Consider the following 25,947-nt stretch of genomic DNA (forward strand, 5'->3'; position numbering starts at 1 on the left):
CAGATGTGGACGACACCACCCCCTCCTTCTCAGAGATGCAAGGAGAGGATTCAGTTCAGTCCTGTTTGTTCAGCTCTCAGACTCTGTCGTGACAGGCAGTGTTGAAAAGCTCATGAGGAAATTAATAATTCTGCCTCTGAGCCAGGCTTGAGCGGCATGCAGGAAATGAGGCGTGAGACCACACGCTGAACAATGAGGAGAGAACAAGGTAGCGAATAGCTGCTGGGTTCGGGGAGCATCATCCATCGCATGCACTGGTAGGGGCCAGAGTCCTTGCCTTTGGACACCGGGCTTGGAGGAAAAACTGCACTGCAAAGCATTTACAGAAGGGGGACAAATTAAGGATGCTGTGTCAGCCCTGAATTTGGCATTTCCTGACTGGTGAGTGCTTGACTTTGCAGCTAATCTTTCCACACTGTTTTTGGCATGCAATTATGAGTAGATCTAATCAGTGCTTGTCAGACACCTGGAATAGCAGGCGGGTGCAGGCAGGAGACCCTCGATGTTGTAGGCTGACAGTGCTCCAGCCAGCCTTTGTCCATTCTGAAAGCAGGTCGATAGATCGTAGAATCACTAAGGTTGGAAAAGACCTTTAAGATCATTGGGTCTGACTGGTTCCTTCCATTTCCAGCTGCTCTTAATCCTAGCCAGGGTGTAAAAGTGCCTGTAAGGGGAGAGAAGGGTAAGAGAGTCAGCAGTGAAAGGACACCTCAGTTAGGAGTGAGTGTGCATGCATGTACTTAATTTCATAAACTTTGGGAGGTAAGACAATCCTCCATCCTATATGCAGCCCTATCTATTGTCTTGCCTCCTGTGGGCAAGTGGAATTGCAGACGATAGAGCTTTAAATACATATTTAAAAAAAAAAAACTGTTGAACATTTTTCCCAGCAAACACATTCAGATCATGGCGCTGCAATTCCAATAGCACTGTGCTGCTGGAGCATTTTGACGTCATTCTGATCTGCAAAGTGCCTGGGGTCTGGCAATGTTTTGGTGCATTTTACCAAAGGATTTAAAGCAAGTGGGAAGGGAAATGCAAAGGGCCCAGAAAGACAACAGATTAAAGCCTTGTTGCTGCATTGTGCTGTAGAGCTGGAAAAGTAGACCTGCTTGATTAATAATGGTGGAGCCAGCCCAGCCAACAGTTTAAACCAGTGCCTTTAAGCAGTATGTGCATCTCTGGGCTTGTGTCCCCCTGAAACAGGTTCTGGGTAGCGTCCTCAGACACAGGTTCTGGTCAATGGCTGAATTAAGCCAGTGTTTTCAGAAGTATTTCAGGAGATTCAGGGTCAGCTGTGCAGGGCCTGCTTTATTTTTCCAGGCGTGCAACACCTCTGAAAGTCAGACCCCCAATTAGGGGCCCAGAAATTGTATCTGATTCCTCCTTACTGTTTCTTTTTCCCCCACTGGTGAAAGGTAGCCTGCACTGGCAAAGGGCAACACAAAGGGCTTCCTCCATGCACTCAGTCATGGCTGCATTGAGAAAAAGCCCTTCTTGGTTGGTTTTCAAAATGATGCTTCTAGACTAGTCTCAGTGATTCAAGTGCAGAGCAAAGCTCTGGTCCTGAGTCTCTGTCACTGTGGAGCCCTGCTTTAGAGTGGGTATACATTAGTGATACCCTCCAGTTATTTTTTCATGGCCAGAGCTGTGTACAACGTTCTCCAGCATAACAGGGCCTGGGAGGCACTGTGTCCATCCCTGCTATCGACTGTGCATCGTTACAGAGAGGTAGCTTTTTGCAGGAGCTGGGTGCTCTTAGGATGATTTTGCAAGCACAAAGCCCATTTCTCTCCCTCTTAGAGGAACTTTATATAGCTAACAAAGGGGCCTACAGCTGCCTTTGGTAGAAACTCCAAGAGTTTTCAGGAATGCAAATAGGATCACAAAACTGCTAGCTCTGCTCTGAAAGCTTTGCCCATGGGAGAAATGAATGTGAAGTTTAATTATTTTGTCGATAGGAATCTCCCATATTACAGAAATTGTCTTTCCCTCCTTCTTGCCTTGTGCTTTCTTTCCTTTTTTCTTTCTAGCTTGCTGATGCACAAGGCTTCCTTTTTCCTGTAAGAAGGAACAACTGAGTAATTGAAATGGAACACTAGTGAGGACTTCTTAATCTGAAAGTCAGCATTAATTAGTCAGGTCGGGTGTAATTAGGTTCCTCATCTGTCACTGCCTCTCCCCAACTTGTCAATGACTTTCTTCTATACTAGATTTCACTGAAAAAGAACTCCGTCACGTGGGAGCTGCATGGGGTTTTTTCTTGGTTGGGGTGCAAGTGAGTGACAATCCCTGCAGGGCTGTTGGGGTCTGAGCTGGATCCCACCTGCTGCAGTTAAGGGCAAAACTCTTGCTGATCTTAAGGTCTCCCAGGTTTGGCTTTGTCCCTTCTTTTCTGCTGTGTGTAAGGTTCACAGGAGCCATAATTATTCCTACCCTGTGCTCCATGGCCCTGCAGTGCTTTAAATGCTTAATTCAATCAGACTGGTACGTTGCAGCAAGAGGTGGAGGATGCCCAGGTTAAACTGCTGAACAGGGGTGCAAATATCAAGGGGCTCGGAGGCCCAGTCTGCCAGTCACTGGTTCATCTGTGACGGTCATCCAGGGAGGAGGGGGGTGAGCCTCTTCCATTGGCCTCTGGCAGAATTCATGGCTGTGGTGCTGAGGTTCAGTTGCAGGTTGTCTGGTGTGCAGCGCCGGGGGGTGGCTCAGATCTGATGTGAGAGAGCCTCTATGCTCCTCTGGACAAAAGTGTGCCCATTGTCACTGAAAAAAATAGCCTTGGCAAGGAGACCTTCCTTGTCTTCCTCCTCTCCACACTGCTGCTGTGGCCTTGAAGAGGCAAACCAGATCATCAGCTGGATCCTGGCGTAGGATAGTACCTTCCGTAAAGCTGCGTGTCTTTATACCAACGCAGGGTTGGAAGATGTGAGTCTCTCCATGGCCATGTCTCTTTGCTGTGATGGATTTTCTGAACTCACATCTTCAGATCAGGAAGTTTCTTCATCCTGGGAGGGTGCTGAAATGGTCCAGCAGTCTGAAGGCTGAATGCTAAGGGAGGACTGTACTACAGACTGCTCCTTCCCTTCCCCTCTTGAATCCCCCTCCTACCCTCCCTTTCCAGCTCAGTTATTTTTCTACAGGGTCCCTCCAAGCTCAACTGTGCTTGCTTACTTCTCCCCACTTCCCTGTTCCCTATCCCCAGGTGGTTCTTGGCTGTCTGAACGAGCAAGGCAGCACAGATGAACGTGTGCCGATGCCAGGCCAGGAGGTGGGTAAGCTGAATGCAAACTGTGCAGGCTCAGCTTTGCCAGAGGAGAGCAGGGTCTGTGACTTCTCTACAGCTGTTAGGCAAAAGCCCCTTCGCAGCTTACTCTCCGTAGGCGGCTCTGCAGAGCAGAACTATGCAGCTCTCCAGCCCTGCTGTTGAACTTCATCCATATCGTGGTAGTATGGGGAAGGGAAGGGGCCTCACATTTTCCCCGTGTCAGGTACACTGGGGAGACCTGCCCCTTGCTTTGCCCCTGTCTTGCTCTGAGCTGGCTGTGCAGCGTGCAGCCTGCCCACGCGGTCTGCCTTTGCAGGGCCGTGCAGAAAGCAGGAGCCGCTGCAGGCTGTGTGGGTAGGCTTTTGGAGCTCTTTGTGCTCGAGCAGCTGGTTCAGGGGCTGTCCTTCACTGGGTGTGTGGTGGCAGCCTAGCCCCCTTCTCAGCACGCATCTATTGAATGCTTATATGTTCCTGATGGAAAACCCTGAAAGCATCAGGAGAGTGGGAATGGGGTCCCTGACATGGGCACCCCACGGTGACATGGGCACCCCATGGTGACTTCAGCTGTGGCTCTTAATATTTATTTGCTAAGTGCTCTGCCCAGTTTCCTTTACTTTTCTCTGACTTGATTGAAGCTCTGCCTGTAGCAACACCTTAAATCTGAGCCAGGAAGCTTCTTTACAGGAGGTTCTGCCACCCTACTGGTGGCAAAACCAGTCCTGACTGGTTTTGAACGAGGAGAAAGCCTGTTTGCTTTGGAAGGGGCAGAGGGAAGCCCAAGAAAGCTGAATGCTTATCTCAACAGGCTGAATCGGTGCCTCTTCTCCAAAGAAACAGATCCAGGGCTCCTAGGAGTGCTCTTATCCTCTGCTCCTTCCAACCTGGAGCAGGCTAAGCTTGCACAGAGGCGAGACAGAGCTTTGATTAGGGCTGCAGGATTAGGTCCACTGTGCATATTCTGGAACTGAAAAACTAACTGGGCCATGCTTCAATGCTGGGAGTCCCTGGGTAGCACAGGAAGCGGTGGAAGGAAAACAGGCCAGCCCCCAAGTAGAATTCAAGCAGAAAAAATGCATTAACTCCCCTTCTGGCTGATTTCAGGGTTTATCTCCCCCGCCGATTCAGTTTGCCATGTTTCGGGTTGGATAAGCTTTCATCCTGACCCAGGCAGGATCTGACGAAGGCGGTAAAGCCAGATGAGTCCCAAGGGCAACGCTAAGAGAGCTGTGTCTGGCTTTGCAGCCGAATCATGTGGTAAACTCTCTTTTGAAGGGAGTTCAGAGCTGTGGTGGAACTAGGGCAGGATGCTCACGCGCGCTTACACCGCATGCAGAGGGAGGCTGTCACCGTCAGGGGCAGCACAGCCCAGGTGCCTCCCTCCCCTTGCCCTTCCACCTGGACCAAATCTTGATCCTTCCCTGACTCAGTTCCCATGTGACGGCATATAATCTTGGGTCTTTTCCACCGTTTGCTGTGCTGGAGTTTACACCAGCATCAGAATTTGTACCAGTCTTTAGCTAGAGGTTAGCACGTCTTGGTCTTCGTACATTGTGGATGCCCGTCTGTCATAAGGTGGGATTTGTAGTGACCATGAGAGTGGATGGAAGAGCCAGAGGGAGATGCCTGAGGTCTGATCCCTTCCTTGAGTTGAGGATTTAGCTCTTGGTTAAAAAAGATGGTATGATTCTTTTTCTGCTGGCTTATTACTATCTCATTCTCTCTCGTTTCCCTTTCTTGTCACGTCCAGGCTCTTCTGTTTCAGGATTAGAATCTTTTCCCTCCTTCTCCTCAGTAGCTCAATAAATGGGAAATTATTATGGCTCTTTACCTCTCTTTCTAAAGAGAGAATACATATGCTTGATCAGGTCTTGCAGTAACTCCATGCTGGAGTGGAGGTAACTGCATGTACACACCAGCTTGCCCAGATGGGATGAGTGAGGTTTGCAGCACCAATCTGCACTGCTAACGTGAGCTGAACTTGTGGCTTGGCTCTCTCTTAGAGGCAGAAGGGTGACGGTACTTCTCAGCCCGGCAGTGGATGGGACTTACACACTGGCTTGCATGTGCTGAGGATGTCTGTCTGCAAAGGTGGGCAGCCGGAGGGGACCTGAGCTGGGGCTGGTACTGGGCTGTGTTCAGGGGGGCTGGCGGGCCAGCAGGCTTTGGACACACAGGAGGGTGTCACTGCCCTCCACTGCTTTGTCAGCATTGATGGGATTCTGGCTTCTCTGTGGTGGGAGTTTGGGAGTATAGAATGTGGGAAAGAAGGCAAAACTGCAGCAAGGAGCAGCTGGGAGAGGATTTATATGCAGGTTCAGGGACTTGAGGAAGCTTCTCCCTGCCATGGTGCAAGTAAGGCTGTCCGTAAGCACCAACAGAAGAGCACATGGGTATGCATGGCCAGGAAGTTGAGCCGAAGGATTGCTGGTGCACCAGTCGCTGGTTTAGGCAGCCTTGTTCATCTGCTCTTGGCCTTGCCCCAGGGCCCAAGGCTCACACAGTGATGCGTGGCTGTTCAGGGAAACTTTCAGATGCTCCCTGACTGTTTAGGATTATGCATCCTGAATATTAAAGAAATCTTAATGGAGACTAAAATCAGCTAGATTTCTCCTAACCTTTCCAGAGACTTGAAAAAGCCCTCTTTGCTTTGTTCTTGCTAACAGCCCTGTATGCAAAGGGGGAAACAAGACAGCAGAGCTTTGTGAGCTGCTCTCTCCTCACCCTATTTGTTAGCCTCCTGAGGATGTGGAGGTCTGGCAGAAGAGGGACTGTGGCCATCTGCCATCAGTGGTGCCCATCTAGTTTTGCACTATGAAGTTGCAGAGCAGGAGGAGGATTCAGCACTGGCTTACACATGCCCTCTCTGCAGCCTGGCCGAGGTGGTGACCCAGCTGTGTGATCCTAACCACAGTGAGGGGTTGGGAGAGTCCCTGCTCTCGCACTGACAGGAAGGGTGGGATGTTTTCTGACAGTATCAGTTGCAGATTAAAGCCGCTGATCAACATTTGTTCTTTCATAGGTGTGGGCAGGAGCAGGGAGGCTGGAGCTCAGAGGTTCCCAGTTCTCCACAGGCTCTGCAGTGCTGGGAGCACCCTGCCCAGCCTGACAGCACAGATGCTATCCAGACCAGAGTGAATCCCATGGGAGACATCCGCAGACATCGCCCAGGCTGACCAGAGCCAGGGAGATTGCTGTGGCTCTTGCCCCTTTGCACATCCCTATTTTGCCAGGGAGCATTTCTGCCCCGTTGCTTTTCCTCTCGGCCCAAGTTCAGGCAGCTCCCAGAGTTAAGGGGTGCTGGCAATTCATCTTCTGCTGATAGAAGTCCTGTTAAAATAGAAACACTGGTTGGGAGCAAAGCTCGTAAATTGCTTCTGGCCTGTGTGTAAATTGCTGGCAACTATCAGGGTCAAGCAAGGGACTGAATCTGTTCATTCGTTCAGTGAGGGGGGGCTGCAGGCTTTGCTGGGAGCAGGGGAAGGGAGTGACACTTACAGGGTCTGGGCTTTGCTCTTGGGGACCACCACCTGTGGCTTCCTGGCTTGGGAGGCCATCATGCAACACCTAGGAGGGGCACATGGGAAAGTCTGAGACCCTGTGTGTGCTGGCAGCCCCCTGCAGAGGAGAGCACCTCCCAGGGACTCTCCCTTACTTCCTGCCCAAGTATGGGCTGATCAGGGAGAGTTTCCTCCGTATTCCATGGGGGCAGGAACTGCTTTTGCTTCCTGGTTTTCTGGGAAAACCCACTCCATAAAAAATATCCCACAGGGGTGGAAGGAAAGCAGGGTTGTTTGGCTCTTTCCTTTCCCACGCTGACAGTGGATAGCCCTTCAGGGACTAGAGCAGGGTCACCGTGAGCTCTCTGGGGGACATTGGTATGTGCAAGTGTATGCATACGTGTGTGTCTGCAAGTACGGGTGCATGTGCTTCTAGTTCTGTGTGTGCGCACACATGCACGCTTTGGGGGAAAGATGAATACGGCTATAAATAGATGGGGGGAAATCTATTGTCAGTTTGAAGGAGAGGAAGACAGGTTCCCTTGCATTTTTCATCTGGTAGCATGAACTGTTCCCAGGTATGAGAACCAGGTTAGCTAATTAAATGTTCCTGGTGCTGCAGTCTGAGCAGCATACTGTGAGTCCTCTGCCATCTCTGTGCCTGCTGTTCCTGGAGCCATGCAGAGCCCTCTTCTGCCAGAGTGCTGAGCTCTGGGACTGTAGTTTGAACTTCCCCGCTCTATGGTTCCTCTGCCGGGTAGGGTGTAAGATACCCCATGGCAAACCTGTTCTTTCAGTGGCTGTATCAAGTCTGTGGGGTTTGAAAGGGTCATGCTTTGCTGCTGAGGGTGCAGGGCTGAGAGCGGGAGTGTGCCTCTCTTCCTGGCTCTGCTGCTGAGATCCTTTGGCAACTGCTAGGGATTCATGGCTGGGCCTTGCTAACTGCTTTTCCCTACCTCTTTGTGCAGGCGCTGGACATGGACACAGAGGATGACCCCTTGTTACAGGATGCCTGGCTAGATGAGGAAGATGAAGAGGTAGCCTTCAGCTCCCGAAAGAGGCGGGAGGGTGCTCTGTTGTGTGGAAAAAGTCCATGCAGAGTGAGGCCCCTGCGTGTCATGCTGCCAGTGTCTGGCTTCTGGAATATTGTTGGCTGGGTATTTACCAACCCATGCTGTGCTGGCTTCATCCTTTTCCTGGGCTGTGCCATCCCTGCTGTGCTTGCTGTTGTCATGTTCCTCCACTACCCAGCCCTGGATATTGACATCTCCTATAATGCTTTCGAGATCCGCAACCATGAGTCCTCTCAGCGCTTCGATGCACTTGCCTTGGCCCTCAAGTCCCAGTTTGGGTCATGGGGAAGGAACCGCCGGGACCTGGCTGACTTCACCTCTGAAACCCTGCAGAGGCTCATCTTTGAGCAGCTCCAGCAACTTCACCTCAATGCTTCCCACCTGGGGGTCAGTGCGCGGGTCAAGCGCAGCACTCCAGAGGGCAGGACGAGCTCCCCCAAGCCCCATGCCCACCTGAACCCAGGAAACCGGACTTCCCGAACTGGGAGAGGTACCCCACGCTGGGACTACTCCAGCACTTACATCAGTGCCAACACACAGACACATGCCCACTGGCGCATTGAGCTAATTTTTCTGGCTCGGGGGGACTCTGAGAACAACATCTTCACCACCGAGCGCCTGGTTACCATCCATGAGGTTGAGCGCAAGATCATGGACCACCCTCGCTTTCGGGAGTTCTGCTGGAAGCCCCACGAGGTCTTGAAGGACCTGCCCCTGGGCTCCTATTCCTACTGCTCCCCTCCCAGCTCCCTCATGACTTACTTCTTCCCCACTGAGAGAGGAGGGAAGATTTACTATGATGGCATGGGACAAGACCTTGCTGACATCCAAGGTGAGCTGAGGGCTGTGGGCAAAGGCTGACCCATTTAAGGCACGCATCTCCTGCAGGTTCAAGCAGTCACTTACTGGTGTACAGCTACGAGGGGTGGCTGCCTTGTGCAAAGAGGAAGATGCTGCCATGTTGTGCCTTGAGCAATCCTTTTTTTCTGCTCTAGGGCCACCTTTCTACCCTTTCAGCAAAGCCCCTGCAATCCCAGTCATAGGTCACACAGGCTCCAACAGGCGAGTGAGAGGGACAAATGAGGGGGAGTCCTTCATTGTACAGATGCCTCCTACTGACCTTTTTCCCCTGTGAAGGACTGTGGTTAACTAAAAGAATGTCAGGTCTTGGACAGACAGTAGGAATGAGCTTCCCTTCTCTGTGGAGCAGATGAAAGAAGTCTGGGGGCTGCTCTTGAGCTTGAAAGGCAGCTTGTGAGTCACCAGCTGGAAAGGCTTCTGTAAGGAGAGGAGGAGGAAGACCCTGCCTCCTCTTCCCAGCTTCGTACCCTGTACTGTGCCCCTCTCTGGTAGAGCAAAGGCTTTGGATGGTGAAAAAGAGGTGAATCATGAGGAGTCTGTAGGTGTGATGTGGCTGTGGGATGAAGCCTCCATCTGTCTCCCAAGCGAAGGCTGGAGATGATAGCTGTCCAGGAGCCATACAGGGAGCAGGCAAAGAATTAACTCCATCTGCTCCGCTATGAGTAACAGCTTTGCTACCAAAACAGGAAAGAGCCTATTTTTGGGGTTTTTTTTGATATGAACTCAAGAGAGCTTGGATTTTGGGGGTAGACAGGCAGTGTTTCTTACTCTTACTAGCTGAGTGCCACCATTTCTGCATCCTTGACACCATCAGATGGCAGAGGTACCAGGTCACAGCAGAGACAGGACCCCTCATCTTCCATAGGTGTTGTTTAGCTCTTGTGCTTCCCAGTGTGATAGAGTAGATATTGGCCCAGTGTAGGAGAACTAAGTGCATCCAACAGTGGGAGTATTGATGGGGAGGCTGTGTGCTTTCCTGCTTGGGGGAGCTGTGGTTGAGATGACAGTTGGGTGGAAAATGTGTTCCTAACAGTGAACTCCATGTAGGCAACATTACAAGCAGAGTCACAAAGCAGAAGCGGAAGGTGAGTCTTTGTAATCTAGCGTTCCCCAGCCCTCCTTGCTCTCTATAAGGCAGCAGCAGTCAGCATCACTCTGAAAGGCAGGATCACTCCAAGTTTCCCTTTGTCAGACTAGACCCTGTGCCTTGCCAAGTCTGACCTAACAAAAGTGGCGCTGCTTTCTCCCACAGGGTCCCTGGAGCTGGCCATGACCCACCCTGAATTCTACTGGTATGTGGATGAGGGCTTGTCTGCTGAGAACATGAAGAGCTCCCTGCTGCGAAGTGAAATCCTCTTTGGGGCACCACTGCCGAACTACTACTCAGTGGAGGACCGCTGGGAGGAGCAGCGCCGCAAGTTCCAGAACTTTGTCATCACCTATGTGGCCATGCTGGCCAAGCAGTCCACAAGGTGAGGGTGTGTGCAGACAGGGCAGGTGCCTTGCTGGGAGCAGGTGAGAGACGGGAAAGGCAGAGGTTGCAGAGCATGGTGCTTGCTGTCGCACTAAAGGAGCGGGTGGAATAGGCCCTTCAGGGTGTAAAAGCTCTGTCTTAAGGTTTACTCAGGGCAGACGTACCTCCAATAACCCAGCAGCATTCAGCCTCACCTGGGAGGCACTGGGCACAGAAGGCTTGGCATGCCAGCTCAGACTGCTGGTCAGTCTCCAACAGTGCCTGCAGTATAGTGCTCCAGGGGAAGGAGAAAAAGCATCTCCTTTGAAGCTGGGCTGGGGCACAGTGTTGTGAATGAGGGTGGGAAGCATATGGCAGAAAACCACTCATATGCTTCCCTTTAATGCCACTTCCTACAGCAGCAACATGCTAGAGACATCAATAGAGACAATGGAAGGGAGCCAAAGCTTGAATCCAGTGCTGCCGTTCCACTCAGACTATGCCTGGCATTGGATCTGCTTGCTTCCATCTCGCAAGTCCAATTTCACTGGCTCCAACAGAGCTGCTTCTCTGCCTTCCTGGTCTGAATTTGGCTCCAGTAGGTCTGATGCAAGGAGTGACGTGGTCCTTATTCTAGGCATCAACCTGTGGATCCAATTCTACTTTTGTTCATGACAGTGTAATTCCTTCCAGAACCATTTGCTCCTTGTACGGAGAGATGAATAAGTTTCAGGAAATTCAGGCTTGTTTCACCCTCAGGTCTGTATGACTCGGTGCTTGTAAGAGGGAGATGGTAAAACAGCAAAAAGGGCTAGAAAAGTAGTCCAGTATCCAGACAGCTGAGGGAAGGCAGTGAGTCCCAATGGCAGTGTAACTTCTCAGTCTTCAGCTCTCTACTGCTCTGAATCTCAGTAGCTCCCAGAATGAAGGGATACCGCTCTTCAAAGGTAGTGTGAAATGCAGCCAGCCCTTGTCAGCGCTGAAAGCAGGCAGCCACAGAGCATTCTCAGCAATGGGCTGGCAGCGTGGGTTGCGGTTATGGGAAGCTGAAAGGGAACTGGGGCCAAGGCTTGGTTCTGTAGTTTGGATTCCTGATAGTCTCCTATGGTGCAGTGTTATTGTACTCCTGGTTAAATTATCTTGGATTATTTCCACTCAGAGCCTGCTTCCAGAAGCTGGTAAATCATATGGTTCATGATAAGCTCTCACTCTGCCTGCATCCGCTGGTTATTACCTTTGTGCTTAATATAATAAGCAATGATTAGGATTCCAGATGGAATTGGCTTTGGAGGCTTCAGGAGCTGTTTGCTGACAGCAGGAAGTCTATTAGTGCCAAAGACCTACCATCTACTGGAGGAATTTTTAAAATATTAGACCTGCTTTTTTATTTTTCCCTCCTTCTTGTGTGAACTTTGCCTCCAGCAGCAACCTTGTTCAACCTGTTCTCACCTCTCTGAGCTGTTTCCTCAGAGAACTGCCAAGTTTATTAGAGCAGTGACCTCCTTTGGCTCTGGGGGAGACACTGTGCTTTTTTACATGCCCTGGCTCTGCTCCTTTTACACTCAGCTCTGCCTACTCCTCTTCCTCCATATCTTCCCACCCTAGCAAAGTCCAGGTGCTGTACGGAGGGACGGATTTGTTTGACTATGAAGTGAGGAGGACCTTCAACAATGACATGTGGCTGGCCTTCATCAGCAGTAGCTGCATAGCTGTCTTGGTCTACATCCTTACCTCCTGCTCAGGTAGGCTGCAGTCACAGTCACGGCTGCCCTGCTCTCACACAAAGCCAAATATGCAGTGACTCCTGGGTCTGTGCAAGCCCCAGGAGAGGCTCTGATGCCCTGACACCAGCCTGACTCTGTGGCATAGCAGCATGCAGAAGGTCATGCAAGTCTGATTCTCCAGAGCAGAGATTTGTGGGCAGGATGCGGGGAAGGCTCACGGGAGAACAGGAATAAGATGCAAATTCCCATTTTAATAAGGCTGGTGTAAAGCTGATGTAATTTCATGGACGGGCCACATGGGAAGGAGCCTGCAAGTGGTGCTCTTGCAGCCCTGAGCTATTCTGGGAAGGAGCCTGCAAGTGGTGCTCTTGCAGCCCTGAGCTATTCGTCACCAACACACTCCTGGGAACCAGTATCCTCACAGGGCAGGTCTGAGGTGTATGTTCTTACAAGGGATGACCAGAAGTACTATTTTTTCCATGTTCCTTTCCTCCTATAGTGTTCCTGTCATTCTTTGGCATTGCCAGTATCGGGCTAAGCTGCCTGGTGGCTCTGTTCCTGTACCACGTCGTATTTGGAATCCAGTACCTGGGTATACTCAACGGTGTGGCTGCCTTTGTCATTGTGGGGATTGGTAAGCACGTCCTTACTCAAAACCTACCTGTGCTGCCTTGCCATATCTCCTGCCTGCAGGAGAGAGAAAGGTCATGGTGGCAAATGCAGATCAAATTTTCAAGCCCTTTCCCTCCGTTACTTGTAAGTGAAATATTTGCAGATGTTGAGCGGGAAATTAGATTTTTAGCATGTGTCCCTACTGTGAGCAAAGTATCAAAATCTCTCCTCTTTTTTCCCAGGGGTTGATGATGTCTTTGTTTTCGTCAACACCTACCGCCAAGCCACCCACCTCAAGGACCTGCGCCTGCGCATGATCCACACTATCCAGACAGCAGGGAAGGCCACCTTCTTCACTTCCCTGACCACGGCTGCAGCATATGCTGCCAACATCTTCTCTCAGGTACACAGTAGCTTTGGGATTTGGGGCTTTCTGTTTCTGCCGGAGGCCCTAGAGTGGGAAGCTGCTAGCACCATCTTTCTGCCCTCTCCTCCAGCACAGCAGCATGCTGGACTTGCTTGCCCTAGAGGGCTGTCCCTTGCTTGCTCTAAAGCAGTGGACACTCTCCCTGTATCAGCATCTAAGGCAATATTTCCAGTGCCACTGATCAGCTCAGCTCTGTACCTATCAGGTTTGCTACCATGACTGAGGTCAGCATGTGCTGTTCTCAGGTTCCTCCACGTATCTTCTCTGGCCTGCTGTCTCTCCAGGTCTCCTGCCCCAGTTGATCCCAACTCCGTGTTCTCTCTCTTCATGTAGATCCCAGCCGTGCATGACTTTGGACTCTTTATGTCGCTGATTGTGTCCTGCTGCTGGGTAGCTGTGCTTTTCACTATGCCAGCTGCTCTTGGAATATGGACCCTTTATGTGTCCCCACTAGAGAGCTCCTGCCAAACCAGGTGAGCCCTGGAGTCTCCTTGTGCGGGTGGGGAGTTGTTGTGGAACTCGTGGCTAAGGCAGCATGCATATCCCTACCCTATCCTCTCAGTTATCCTCATCCCCCTTAGGCAGCTTGGCTTCACTATTCGCTGTTAATGTCTAACAGAAGGGAAATTTAACTTCTGCCATTTCAGGCTGGAGCAAAATGAAAGGGCCGGGTCCCAGTCTTATTCCCCCTGGTGTTCATGCAGTAGCCAGACTCTGCAATGCTAATCATACCTCTTCATTGAATCACATGGAATATTGAAGCCGCTTGTGTCCTCAGAGCACTCACTGCACAGCTAAATCCTCAAGCTGTGGAGACACAGGCCCTGCAAGGCAGACAAATCAACATTGCTCCTGCCTGTGGGCACAAACGGTGCATGCAGATTTGTATTTGAAAGTCAGCACATTTCCTCTTCCCCTGCTCTTTAGCAGCGCAGATGACCTGGCCTGATTTAATTCATTAGCAGGGAGATGAACTGCTGAAACTCCCGTCACTCAGCGCCCAGTGTTCATGGCTCAGCCCTGCTCTGTGTATCCAGCCCAGCCTGCTACTGCTTTGCTGTAGCAGCTCAGCCCCTGACCTCTCAGCACTTAGCAATGGAAATTGCTCATGGCACTGCCTGTTGTCTTTCCAAGTAATTGGAACAGGCTGTTGCAGCTCTCCTTGTCACTGAAGGAGCCCACTGGTAACACTTTGCAGAGTATGTGGCTTAAAACTCATGCCTTTGTCTCCTTTGCTGCTCCAATCCAGCTGTAGTCAGAAGTGTACCAAAAAGAGTGCCTTGCACCTGGCTGAAGATCTCTTCATTGCCTCGGAGGCCACCTCCAGAGCAGGCAGAGAGACGCTTCCCTATCTGGATGATGACATCCCACTGCTCAGTGTGGAGGAGGAGCCTGGTATGTGCCTGCTGTGTAGTGCCTTCAGGGGGACCTGTTCATCCTGCAGTTCTTCCTGTCCATGGCTCAGCTTCCCTACTTTTAAGCTGGAGAATAGTGCTGTCACAGGAGGCTGTAGGAGTCTTAACTCACTAATGGTTGTAAATTGCTTTGAGATCTTCAGTGGGTGTCGATAAAAGCTTTATTTGCTAATCCTCTTGGGTCTAATATGGGTTGTACTTTCTGTCTGGATTCAGTAATTGTGACATGGATGTAGCCACAAAACTTTTAGCCCATAGCACCAGTGAGTAAAGAAAGAGTTTTGCTCTCTTCCCTGACATTCAGAACCCTACATTTGGGAAGCAGGTGAGAGGACACTTTGTTATTCTTCAGCATCACGTCCTCAGAGCATCTCCTCTGTCATGGCAAGAAGAGGGCAATGACTTGCCTGAGACCACACAAGCAATCTAGAAAGAGAGCCCAGAAATTCCCTATCTCTTGTTAGCAGGAGATAATCCTAGCCCTGATTGAAGATAAGGGTGCTTACGTGGTCATGCTCTGTTGTACTTGGCTTTTAAAACTTGCTGGGATCTCTTCCTTTGAAAACCCACAATGGCAGTGGTCTGGGCAGTGAGCAGCCTTCAGGCCCAGCAGCAAACTGGAACTGGAGGCAAATGGATCAGTGGCTGAAAGCCATCAACTCCACAGCAGTGGGCAGATCCCCCCCCGGCAGAGTAGGCTCTGAGCTGCCTTTGATGGGCAGACAACTAGGCTTTGGCACTGTGCTGCGAGAGCTGTCTCCTTAATATGCCAGAGCCACATGCAATGGTAATGTATGGAAATAACTCCTTCCCTTGGGCAAAGTAAACAGCAGGATGCTTTTCTCCAGGGGCACTTGGGCATCCGGTAACTTGTGAAGAAGCAAAGCAGCTTGTTCCAGTTGGTGACCAAGCATGGTTTGTGGGTCACTTGTACAGCATGCCAGGCACACGTTGACCCCACTACAGCAAGTGCCCACGGGAGCCAGGCTGCAGTCAGGAAGAGGTCAGCTGTGTGTAATTAGCTGCAAGACATAGTGGAGGAGAGGGACAAATTTTGCTTGGCCCAAGAAGCATGCAGTGTCCCTGTGACCATGTGGACACTGTTAGTGGGATCTGGCAGAGGAAGAATAGCCTGAAGCGTAGGCTTTGGAGTGAGATATGGATTTAGAAGTGTAGCTGTCACATGGCAGTGGCTTGACAAAAATGCTTCCTATGACATCCTGGGAAGTCACTGCCTCTGCCTGGGTCTTACTCCATCTCTTTAGCTTGAGTTATACAGGTTTGCAGAAGACTTTGTAAGGGAGAGCAGAAAGCTACGAGAGACACTCATGACACTGAGCACTGAGACTGCCTTTGATCTCTCTCTCTTTCTAGTCTCCCTGGAAATGGGGGATGTCCCCTTGGTATCTGTGATGCCAGAAAATCTACAGCTCCCTGCAGAGAAGTTCAACCGGGGTCACTTGATAACTCATCTGCAGGAGCTGCTGGAACACTGGGTGCTGTGGTCTGCAGTGAAGAGCAGATGGGTGATTGTGGGTAAGGAAGGAGGGGGGTATTCCATCTGCATGGGTATTAGAGAGCTTGACAGCATCTCAATCAGTCTCCAAGCCTTGATTATTAGTGACAAGAGATTGAGAAAAGGGGCACAAAAGATGACTTCTTAGTCGGTGAAAGAGTGTCCCCAGAGCAGTCAGTCCCTAAGGGAACTGCATGAGGAACTCTGAGACTTTTCCCATCCCTCTCCTTTCACTTGGATTTGAAATGGCAGGTCCTGATGTGGGTATCCAGGCATGGGGCTCATTACAAAAAAGCCCAGCTGCCAGTGTGCTTTAGAGGCTGTTCCCTTTTTCCTTCTGAAAATACCATCTTTCTGCCACACCCCTGCTGTCTGAGTATGTCCTAAGTGCAAGATACACATAGCCTCCCACACACTTACCTTGGGCTTTTTCTTGCAGGGCTCTTTCTCCTTGTTTTGCTTATGTCCATATTCTTTGCTAGCCGCCTCCATCCAGCTAGCCGTGCTCCAGTCTTGTTCCGGCCAGACACTAACATCCAGGTGCTGCTAGACCTGAAATACAACCTGAGTGCTGAAGGCATCTCCTGCATTACCTGCTCAGGTGAGAGTGCTGGTCCCCAGACCACAGTGGGTGCAGCCTGGCCTAAGCCCTGGGCTGGAGGAGCTGAAATGTGAGGTAGAGGCCTACATTATTCAGGTATCTCATTGGACATTGGATGGAACCCATTGAAGGGAGGTGCACATTGGGAGTGGGATGGTTGACTTGCCTCTAGGAGTGGAGTATTTTGAAAAGTATTTCCTGCTTTAGCCAGGAACTGCCTGAGTGTTTCTGCTGGAGCAATTTCTTTATAGTCCATTAAAACTGACTACTCATAAGTGCTGGTCACATGCCAGTGACCAGCTGGCGGTCTGTGGCTCTGTGTTCCCTGCTTAAGGTTTGGTGTTCAATAGCAGAGTCCATGGTGTGTGCAGGGCTGGTAGGTCTCTTGTCATGCCACTCACTCTTTCCTCCCTGACTAACCTTATGGGACAGGTTTGTTTCAGGAAAAGCCCCACAGTTTGCAGAACAACATGCGAACCTCCTTGGAAAAAAAGAAGAGGGGCTCAGGGTCAACTTGGGGAAGCAAAGGGAGCATAAGTGATACAGGGCAGCAAGGTAAGTGAGGCACGATGACTCTGACCACATTTGGGTCCAGGGCCTAAGGGTCCACTAGAGTAAAAAATCATATGGTCTGAGTAGCTGATGGGAATAATTCTCTTCAGACTCTGCCCTGCTGAGCCTAGCTTGGTGCTGGATGTAATGGGCATCATTACAATCCCACTTCCCCTGAATGCCTACTGTTCGCTAGGACATGGTACTATAATCCAGGTGGCAGTACAGTCTCGTGACAAATCCCTCTGGTCTGAGTACAGGGCTCGGAGCTCAGAACTTTTGTATTCCACTGCTGTGTCACAACCTTGTTGGCAGGCCATGAAGAGAGTAAATTCAGTCTGCTTTGCAGGGGATTTTGAGGATAAAAGAGTTATTGGGCCAGGTCCTGAGATGACATGAATCAATAAGCCATCAGGAATTACTGCAGCTCAGGATATATTTGTGAAAATCTTTGAAAGGTGTGCTGTGCTGCTAGAAGGCAGAGGCTGTGCCTGCTGCCCCAGAGGAGACAGCAGACCAGAAGAACCCTCCTTCGCTGCTGTCCATGTCTGTAGGATTTGCTCATTGAGAAGTACCACTAGCCTTCATGCCCTCTGTTGTTTTCTTCAGATCTCCAGGGGACTGTGTATATCTCCAAGTCCAGAAGCAAGGGAAGGCCAGCCATCTACAGATTCTCGCTCAATGCCAGTGTCCCTGCCCCCTGGCAGATGGTGTCACCGGGAGACGGGGAGGTGCCTTCATTCCAGGTGAGTCAGTCCAGGGATGTTGGATCCCTCTATCAAGAGTGCAGCACTCAACAGGTGAGCACAAGAGCCTCCTCCTGTTTCTCCACGGGGTCCTAGGTATCTCAGGGTGAAATCTGCAGGGCATTGCAGTAAGGTAGCTAATGCAGAGGGCATTGTGCCTGGCATTGTTAGAGATCATGCCTCGCAGTGCCACAATACTTATCTGTTGCTCTTGCAATGTGACTGTCAGCAGTGGGAGCAGAAGAGTGGGTGTCTGTGGAGATCAGATGAGGCCTGGCATCATCAGCTGAGCTCATTCTGATAGAATCTGGTACTGAGGCAGCTGGATTCCTACTGCCTCTTTCTGTCTAGCCACAGACACAGGCAACACTGCTTGTGCACAGGCTATATTGGACACAAACACCCTCAGGAGGACTCATTCTCCAGATGGCCCTCACCCTGGACAGAGCAGCCTGTGCCACAGAGAAAGGGGGTGGTGAAGGCCCCCGTCCCACACTGGCCAACCCTGGGAAGGGGGCAGGCTGGGGGCTGGCTGGGTTTGTGCCTGCAGTGCTCATTCTGTGTGGCTGTGCCAGTGCTCAGGGAGGAGGGGAGTGTGTGATGCTAATGTGCAACAGGCTGCAACCCTGTGGAGTTAAGTGTCTGTTTTCATTAATCCATTGCTTAGGTGTATAGAGTGCCTTTCGGTAACTTCACCAGGAAGCTGACAGCTTGTGTGTCCACAGTAGGGCTGCTTAAGCAGACGAGCCCCAGGAAGTGGATGATGACCACCTTGTCCTGTGACACCAAGAGAGGCTGGAAGTTCGACTTCAGTTTCTACGTGGCCGCCAAGGAGCAGCAGCGAACACGGTAACCTTCCAAAACCCACTCGGGACCAGACAGCAAAACCAGCACAGCCGAGGGGCTGATAGGGGATGCCTAATGTCCAGTGCCAGTCCTGCCCTTAGTTGGTGACATCCGTGGCCCATCTTTGCAAAGTTATTTTGCAGGCCCATAACATCATTAATGTGCTAAAGGCTTGACAGGTACAGGACTGTGACTGGAGACTTCTTTGGGTGGCAAAAAGACATTGCTGATCATGTTCTTGCCCTTACCCACCTGAACTCTTGGGCTGAACAGGCAGCACAGAATATGCAATGTCTAGGGATCCAGGTCTGGAGTTGCTTGCCTTTTCCTTTCCTTCTGTCCCTGAGAGAGTCTGTTTCCACTTAATGCTTTGGACAAATCATCTTTACTACCTCTGGTCCCCCATAACAAGCTTTCTCTGCTGCACAGGAAACTGTATTTTGCCCAGTCGCACAAGCCCCCTTACCATGGCCGAGTGTGTGTGGCACCTCCTGGCTGTCTTCTCAGCTCTAGCCCAGATGGACCCACCAAAGGCATCCTTTATGTTCCCAGTGAGAAAGGTAAGCTGATGAGGACCTGTTCAGCCATGTCTGGCTGTCTGGGACAGAGAGTTAGACCTTTTTTTGCTGCCTTCTGATGAAATCAAACTTTCTTCTGTATTTGACAGCAGCACCCAAAGCAAAGCTTTCAGCCACTTCTGGATTTAATCCTTGCATGAACACGGGCTGCGGGAAGCCAGCAGTGCGGCCACTGGTAGACACGGGAGCCATGGTCTTTGTAGTGTTTGGTATCAGAGGTGTTAATCGCACAAGACGCCCAGACAACCACGTCATCGGAGACATGGTACACACATTCTGGCACACTGGATAGGTGTGCTCGGCGCTGCTGAGGGAAGGATGGTCTCCCTGAGTGGTGTTTAGTTAATCCCCACAGCCCAGGCAGCATGGTCCAGTGGTCTGGACAGGTGGAACAGCAGAGATGGTAGCATTGGGATGAGCCAAAAGTACATTTCTGTTTTAGCAAACTCACAAATAATGGAGATCAAGAAGCCCTTACTGAAATCACTTCAGACTTTTCAGAAAATCCCTTTCTGAGTGCAATATCTAACCTTCTAATTTTGAGTGTAAATCTGGCTTTCCTGAGGATTTTAGAAGCAAACCCATCTTGAGCTAAGTATGAAAATCTCAATACAAATTCAAGATCCAGGGAACTCATATTTTTCTGTAATTGTTTATCTTGTTATGAGATATAAACATGAAAAAACACAAATCAATTACTCCAGGGAAAGGTTACTAAATGTGAATTTTCCAGGAACAGCTTATCTCCCAGATCTGATCCTGTGACGCATTCACAGCTTTTCCCCAGCAAAATTATGCTTAGCTCTGGTCACTTGGCAGATGCACTTCAGCTTTCTGCTGTTCTTCTTGCCTTCTGATGTGGGGACACTGTGCAAAATCAGCTTTTACCTCTTTCCTTCGGAGGGGGCAGTGTGAAATGCAGGCAGCGGAGTGGGTAGAAAGCTGGGTTTGCATGCTGGGCACTGCTGGGGATTCAGAGCTGCTCCTCAGGCAGACCCGAATGGTTTTGGGCATGGTATGGGGACTATTCATTTATCAGTGCTTCTGTTGTACTGCCTGACTCTCTTTTGGGTGGGTTTTTTTTTTGGGGACGGGGGTGGTGTAGCTTCTTCCTGAGTTGTCTGGTGAAACAAAGATGTCCAGTGGGTGTTTCCACTGTATAACCTGCAGTCTGTATAAGCTAGTCCCAGGCTGAGTAGCCAGGAGAGGACTCAGCTTCTGCCTTCTCGTGCCAGTTGCTGTGTGTGCCTCACGTGTGGTGTTCTTATTGTTGTGTCTCCTTGTGAAAGGGCAGCGTTATCTATGATGACAGCTTCGACCTCTTCAAAGAGATCGGCAACCTGTGCCGCCTCTGCAAAGCCATCGCCAGCAACACGGAACTGGTGAAGCCAGGAGGGGCTCAGTGCCTGCCCTCTGGTAGGTAGGATTAACGCCAGCCACAGAGTCCTTGGGGAGATCCCGTGTCCCTGGGTGGGGACTGGTTCTCACCCTTCAGTCTGAGGAGCGTGGCTGCTCAGGGCGTTTAAACTTTCAGATCCCAGCTTGATGAAGCAGGGAAAGGAAAGCAAGGCACCAGCCAATGCTAAATGCAGGCAGTGCAGGGAGGAGCAGTGTTTCCCAGCAGTCAGCTCTCCTGACCTGGCTACAGCACAGCTCTGCCTGTTCCCACCTGGCTTAAGTCACAGCTCCTACCTCCATGGGCCATTCACCCCATGCTTCCGTGTGTTGTGGCAACTGTTTTTGGGATGAGAAATACAGACTGAGTGGGACAAGAACATCAGACTCCTGTTCTGCAGCTTTGCTTGCAGCAGTGTTTGCTTGAGCTGGGGTTCTCAACAGCAAACCAGAAAGGGTGGCTCCTTCTTGCTGCCTCCTTCTCTTCCCAAGGCAGCTTTGCCCTTCTAGAACATGCCCCTGGTCACGCTTTCTGGGAGATGAGAAAGAAATGGTCTCTCTAACTCCAAAGACACTGGGCATATTCTTCAGGATTTAATCCAGTTAAGAACACAATTGCATCTGTTCTTTCCAGTCATGGGTATTGCTTGTAATACACTTACAATCTTTTGGATAAGTAAATATCTTCTTAGTAGCTCCTGAATAACCATCAAATCACACCTGGTCTTGTTGTGATGAGGCTACTCACTGGCTCTGTGGCTTCACATACCAAACCAGTGACTGTCTCTTCCAACTTCGGAGGTCAGAAGGTTGTGGAGCTGAGTCTATGAAGCGTATATTGACTTGAGGCCAAAAGCCAATCTCATGCCTGGAGAAAATCCCTGCCAGGCCAGGCAGAATTCCTCAGCGCTTGCGGTTTGTACTGCTTTGTGACAGCTGGGGACAAACAGCGGTGGTAGTGTCCTGTTCAGTGCTGGTGACACGGTGTCCTCTCAAGCTAGGAGCAGCTGAGGACTCTGGTGCTGAGACATCAAGGGCTTTGGCAAGTCAGAGTTGCATGTGGAAGCAGCTGCTGGCTGACAAATGGGGCCTGCAACTTTCTCTTGTGGTTGTTTTTTGTTTTTTTGTTTTTTTGTTTTTTTTTCCCTTGCTCCAGTGTGCTTCCTTTCCCTGTCCTGTCCTCCATCCCGTGCTCTTTCTTTCTCACCAGGTTACAGCATCTCTGCCTTTCTGCAGATGTTGCACCCTGAGTGCAAGAACATCCCAGAGCCAAACCTGCTGCCCGGACAGCTCTCTCATGGGGCAGTGGGGGTGAAGGATGGGAAGGTGCAGTGGATCTCCATGGCGTTTGAATCGGTGAGCACGTGGTATCACCATCTATCCTTATGACAGTTTCTTCTTGTGACTTCTGGGGGTTTAGCTCTCATCTTTGTGCACTGGCCACTTTCTAGTGCTTGGTAGTGTTTGTGCCTTGTTGCAGAGAGATGCCTGCACTCACAATTTGCTAGAAGTGGCTGCCCATGCCACAATTAGCTCTTACTGTGAGAGCTCAGGTGAAGAGCTGGTAGCAGATTTGCCCGTCTGCCACTGCCAGTCCTGCCTGGTGCTGCAACTTCAGCTGCCTTGTTCTCCCTCTTCCCTTGCCATGCATACCCTGCCCTGAAGAGCAGGACATAAGAATAACGTCTTCATCTTCTTACAGACAACCTACAAAGGGACATCTTCCTTCCAGACGTATGCTGACTACCTGAAATGGGAGACGTTCCTGCAGCAGCAACTCCAGCTCTTCCCAGAGGGCTCTGCTCTCCGGAACGGTTTCCAGACCTGTGAGCACTGGAAGCAGATCTTCATGGAGATTATAGGCACGTGACTGTCATGTTTGTCTCCCTGAGGAGCCCATGCTCTCCAATACGTCTTCACAGCACACTCAGTCCCATCTGATGGCAACATGTTGTGTCTTCAATCCCTTACCATTGCTATGCAAACCCCTAAAGCCTGTTTCTGCCCCCAAATCCTAGGCAGAGGCCAGGGAAATAGAGAAGGGAGGGGCCTCTGCCCTGCTGATGTGAGAGGCAAGAAGGTGATCACCCACTTTCCACTCTGATCCTCCCCCTCCCATCTTCCCCAGTGTGAGTCCCTCCCTGCCTCCTTGCCAGTGGGGACACAGTGCCTTTCTCATGCCAGCTGTCACCTTCCAGGAGTCAAAATTAGCTGTCTTTTTTCTTCCAGGAGTGCAGAGTGCTCTGTACGGCCTCGTCCTCTCACTGGTTATTTGTGTGGCTGCAGTGGCGGTGTTTACCACACACATCCTCCTCCTGCTGCCAGTGCTGCTCAGCATTTTAGGTAAAAACACCAGTTCCAATGTGTCAGGCTTTCCTTTTGTCTGAAATTGGTGGGTTGTGGCTCTGCTGAGTCTCTGGTGATTTGAACTGAATTGCCCTTACTCTGTGTAAACCCTTTTGGCTTTCCAGGAGCCAGTCCTGATATACCTAGGTGAACGGGAGAAACTCTGATCAAATGCACAGGAACCTCACTGGAAAAATAGATTTGTGTGTCTAATTCCCAGTGTGTTTTATCTACACAATCCCTTCTATTTGTTTAAATAAGGGTTTTAGCTACACAAATGCCATCCCTGCCTGTTATGTATAATAATGTGATTAAGTCCCACATGCTCTGAATAACAATTGCACTACTTCCCAAGGATCTGCACCATGGCTGCTGTTTCCAAGCAGTGGGAGATTTTAAAAGCTGAATATTTTAGCGGTTTTGTTAGTATTTGAAGCAAATTTGTAAATAGTTCCCTCTCCCTGGCTGGTGATTTGACGATATTGTGGACTAAGTGTGTTGCTAAACTTCTCAGTTTAAAAATCAAATCTATCATTTTAAAACCATTTAGTCTCCCACTCATGACTCACAAACACATCATTCTTGCCTTTAAGAAAAACCTGTGTATGTGCTCAGCCTCTGTGTAACTCCAACAAGCAGAACAAAGGGTCCTCTTTCCTGTAGCACCTGTGTGCACACAGGCATACTTGCCTGGGCTTGGATTCATTTAGCAAGCATTAGCCTAGATGGGCATCAGTCTGTCAGTTTGACTAATATTTAATTGGGTGCTTCACCGTCCCCAGCAGGTCTGGTTGCCTTATTGAGTGGTCCATGTGGCCAGAGGAAGGTGAGGGAAGCGTTTGCCTCTGTGGGGAGGAGGCAGTGTGTACAAGACTCAGACTGGCTAGCGTGCAGACCTGCAGGGCTATGATCCCAGACTCCCCAGTGACTGATTTGTATCAGTAGGCCTGGGCAGTAGTCCCAGAGCTCTTTAAATTTGTCTAACATTACCTTCTTCACACAGGGGTGGTCTGCTTGGTGGTGACAATCATGTACTGGTCTGGCTGGGAAATGGGAGCTGTGGAAGCCATTTCCCTCTCCATCCTCGTTGGTTCCTCTGTCGATTACTGTGTGCACTTGGTGGAGGGCTACCTGCTGGCAGGGGAAAACCTGCCGCTGCACCAGGCAGAGGTGAGCTCTTGTCTTCCTATGGCCTTGCATCCATTCCCCTCATGCCCTCCCGTGCCACTTGGCTGGGATGCAGGACCTAAGGTGTGATGGGAAGGGGGGATGCGTCATGCCTGGGGTGCTTGCTGCTTGTCCAGCTGACTGCTCAGAGACTCATGTGAGCTTGTGTACGTGAGTCCAGTAAGCCCAGCTGAGGGTTCAACCCACATGGTTATCCCTTTCTTACTGGCCACAGCTGTGTCCAAAGCAATCCCTTTTCATGTCCCAGTGAAGACAGTCTTGTGCTGGAAAGGCCCCACACTCATACTATAACCTCTGCAAATTGCTTAGCTGTGCTGTGCTGGACCTCAAGGTCTTTTCTAGCCTTGTTAACATCTTTTGTCTCTTTGGGAAGACGGACACCACAAAAGCTTGAGGATCTCTCCCAGGTATAGTGTCTGCATGCGGAGCCTCTGTTGTGCAGGCCCAGCAGTCAGTCTGATGTGGCTGAAAGGGTGCACAAAATCCAGCAGACTTTGCCTCTACTGGCTTATAACCTCATGGCTGTTTGCCCGGTGTGCGGAGAGCCTGCGCGAACTGTCCGATCTGCACTCACGCAGCATCTTTGTCCTGGACCGGGACCCTATGAGCTAAGCCACTCTCCCAAAGGCTAAAATGTTAGTGCAGCCCCGTGTGCTTGTCCCCACTCCCCCTTAACACTGCTGTCCCTTCTGCCAGGACCCCACAGCGTGCCGCCAGTGGAGGACGATTGAAGCAGTCCGTCATGTAGGTGTAGCAATTGTCTCGAGCGCCGTCACCACAGTGATTGCCACCGTCCCGCTGTTCTTCTGCATCATTGCCCCTTTTGCAAAGTTTGGGAAGATTGTGGCCCTCAACACAGGAGTCTCCATCCTGTACACACTAACTGTGAGCACAGCCCTGCTGAGCATCATGGGGCCTGGCACCTTCATCCGCAGCAGGACTTCGTGCCTCAAGGCTGTGGTGGGGGTGCTTCTTGCTGGCCTGCTGGGGCTCTGCATCTGTGTCGCCCTGCTGAAGAGTGGATTTAAGATCCCTCTCCCTAATGGGACAGCCCTGTAGACCCTATGCCAAGAGCCAAATGCTCTGTCCTCTTGCTCCCTTTCTTTTTTCTTTTTTTTTTAAAGGATATTTTTTGTAAGAAAAAAAAAGAGGAAAAAAATCCCCTTTTTCCAGAGGTTTTTCAACTCCAGATGCACTTTATTTTCTAATGGGTTTTGCTCTAAACTTGTATTTATTTTGGATAGTGATGGATGGATGATGGACAGTGAGGGCTGCCCAGGGAATAGCTCAGCCCATGAGTAGGAGGGGAGGAGGTCTCCTTCTCTCAATTTTCTTTCTGCTTTTCTTTTATTCTTCTCTTTGGTTTTGGTGGGTTTTTCTTGTGATTTTGTTTTTTTGTTTTTTTGGTTTTTTTAATGAACAGAGTTTTCTGGAACCGCAAAGCTTAAAGGGGAGAAGTTGGGAAGGCCATCTGATCCCTTCTGAAACCCTTCCCTCTGTCCTTCCCCTCCCCTTGGCCAGGGTTAGCATTGCAACGAAGGCTCAAGGTGATGTCCTACCCCCGCACCAAGCCTGTGTCTCACTACCTGAGCCTTCAAAAACAGGAGTGATCTGTTGGACAGGCCTGGGAAATAGTGTTGTCTGGACCCCTTCGCTGTGCCCTGTACCCAAGCTAGACCAGCAGCGAACTCACTGCATGGGAGCTCGTGTGAGTGTCATTGTGGGATCCAAACTAGAGATGTTGGGTGGCACCACCTGCAGTGTCCCGCTTTTGTCATTAGTGGAGGGCATCAGGACGCATGGCTTTCCCCTTCTTTCTGAAGGGACAGAGCACCTTTTGCTGGGATCT

The 25,947-nt window shown here is 50.5% G+C and overlaps 1 protein-coding gene across 5 annotated transcripts in view; it reads left to right on the plus strand.

Annotated features, from left to right (window-relative positions):
- DISP3 (dispatched RND transporter family member 3) overlaps window positions 1-25,301 on the plus strand; it is a 98,391-nt gene extending 73,090 nt beyond the window's left edge. For 3 of the 5 annotated variants that reach the window (XM_074609602.1, XM_074609601.1, XM_074609599.1), the window contains 20 exons: window positions 7,734-8,670; window positions 9,952-10,171; window positions 11,758-11,894; window positions 12,376-12,510; window positions 12,731-12,891; window positions 13,249-13,388; window positions 14,165-14,310; window positions 15,705-15,866; window positions 16,286-16,447; window positions 16,880-17,002; window positions 17,609-17,745; window positions 18,413-18,594; window positions 19,021-19,151; window positions 19,259-19,434; window positions 20,459-20,585; window positions 21,775-21,920; window positions 22,267-22,426; window positions 22,794-22,907; window positions 23,914-24,080; window positions 24,795-25,301. In XM_074609602.1, coding sequence (XP_074465703.1) covers window positions 7,743-8,670; window positions 9,952-10,171; window positions 11,758-11,894; window positions 12,376-12,510; window positions 12,731-12,891; window positions 13,249-13,388; window positions 14,165-14,310; window positions 15,705-15,866; window positions 16,286-16,447; window positions 16,880-17,002; window positions 17,609-17,745; window positions 18,413-18,594; window positions 19,021-19,151; window positions 19,259-19,434; window positions 20,459-20,585; window positions 21,775-21,920; window positions 22,267-22,426; window positions 22,794-22,907; window positions 23,914-24,080; window positions 24,795-25,157 — 4,017 coding nt within the window. In that variant the 5' untranslated portion in view covers window positions 7,734-7,742 and the 3' untranslated portion in view covers window positions 25,158-25,301. Of the gene's footprint in view, window positions 1-277; window positions 382-7,733; window positions 8,671-9,951; window positions 10,172-11,757; window positions 11,895-12,375; window positions 12,511-12,730; window positions 12,892-13,248; window positions 13,389-14,164; window positions 14,311-15,704; window positions 15,867-16,285; window positions 16,448-16,879; window positions 17,003-17,608; window positions 17,746-18,412; window positions 18,595-19,020; window positions 19,152-19,258; window positions 19,435-20,458; window positions 20,586-21,774; window positions 21,921-22,266; window positions 22,427-22,793; window positions 22,908-23,913; window positions 24,081-24,794 lie in introns of those variants that run through there. The other 2 variants (XM_074609603.1, XM_074609600.1) reach the window with 2 other exon arrangements.
- Window positions 25,302-25,947: the final 646 nt, after the last annotated feature.

The sequence above is a fragment of the Larus michahellis genome, chromosome 16 (genome assembly GCF_964199755.1).
Source record: "Larus michahellis chromosome 16, bLarMic1.1, whole genome shotgun sequence".
NCBI lineage: Eukaryota > Metazoa > Chordata > Aves > Charadriiformes > Laridae > Larus > Larus michahellis.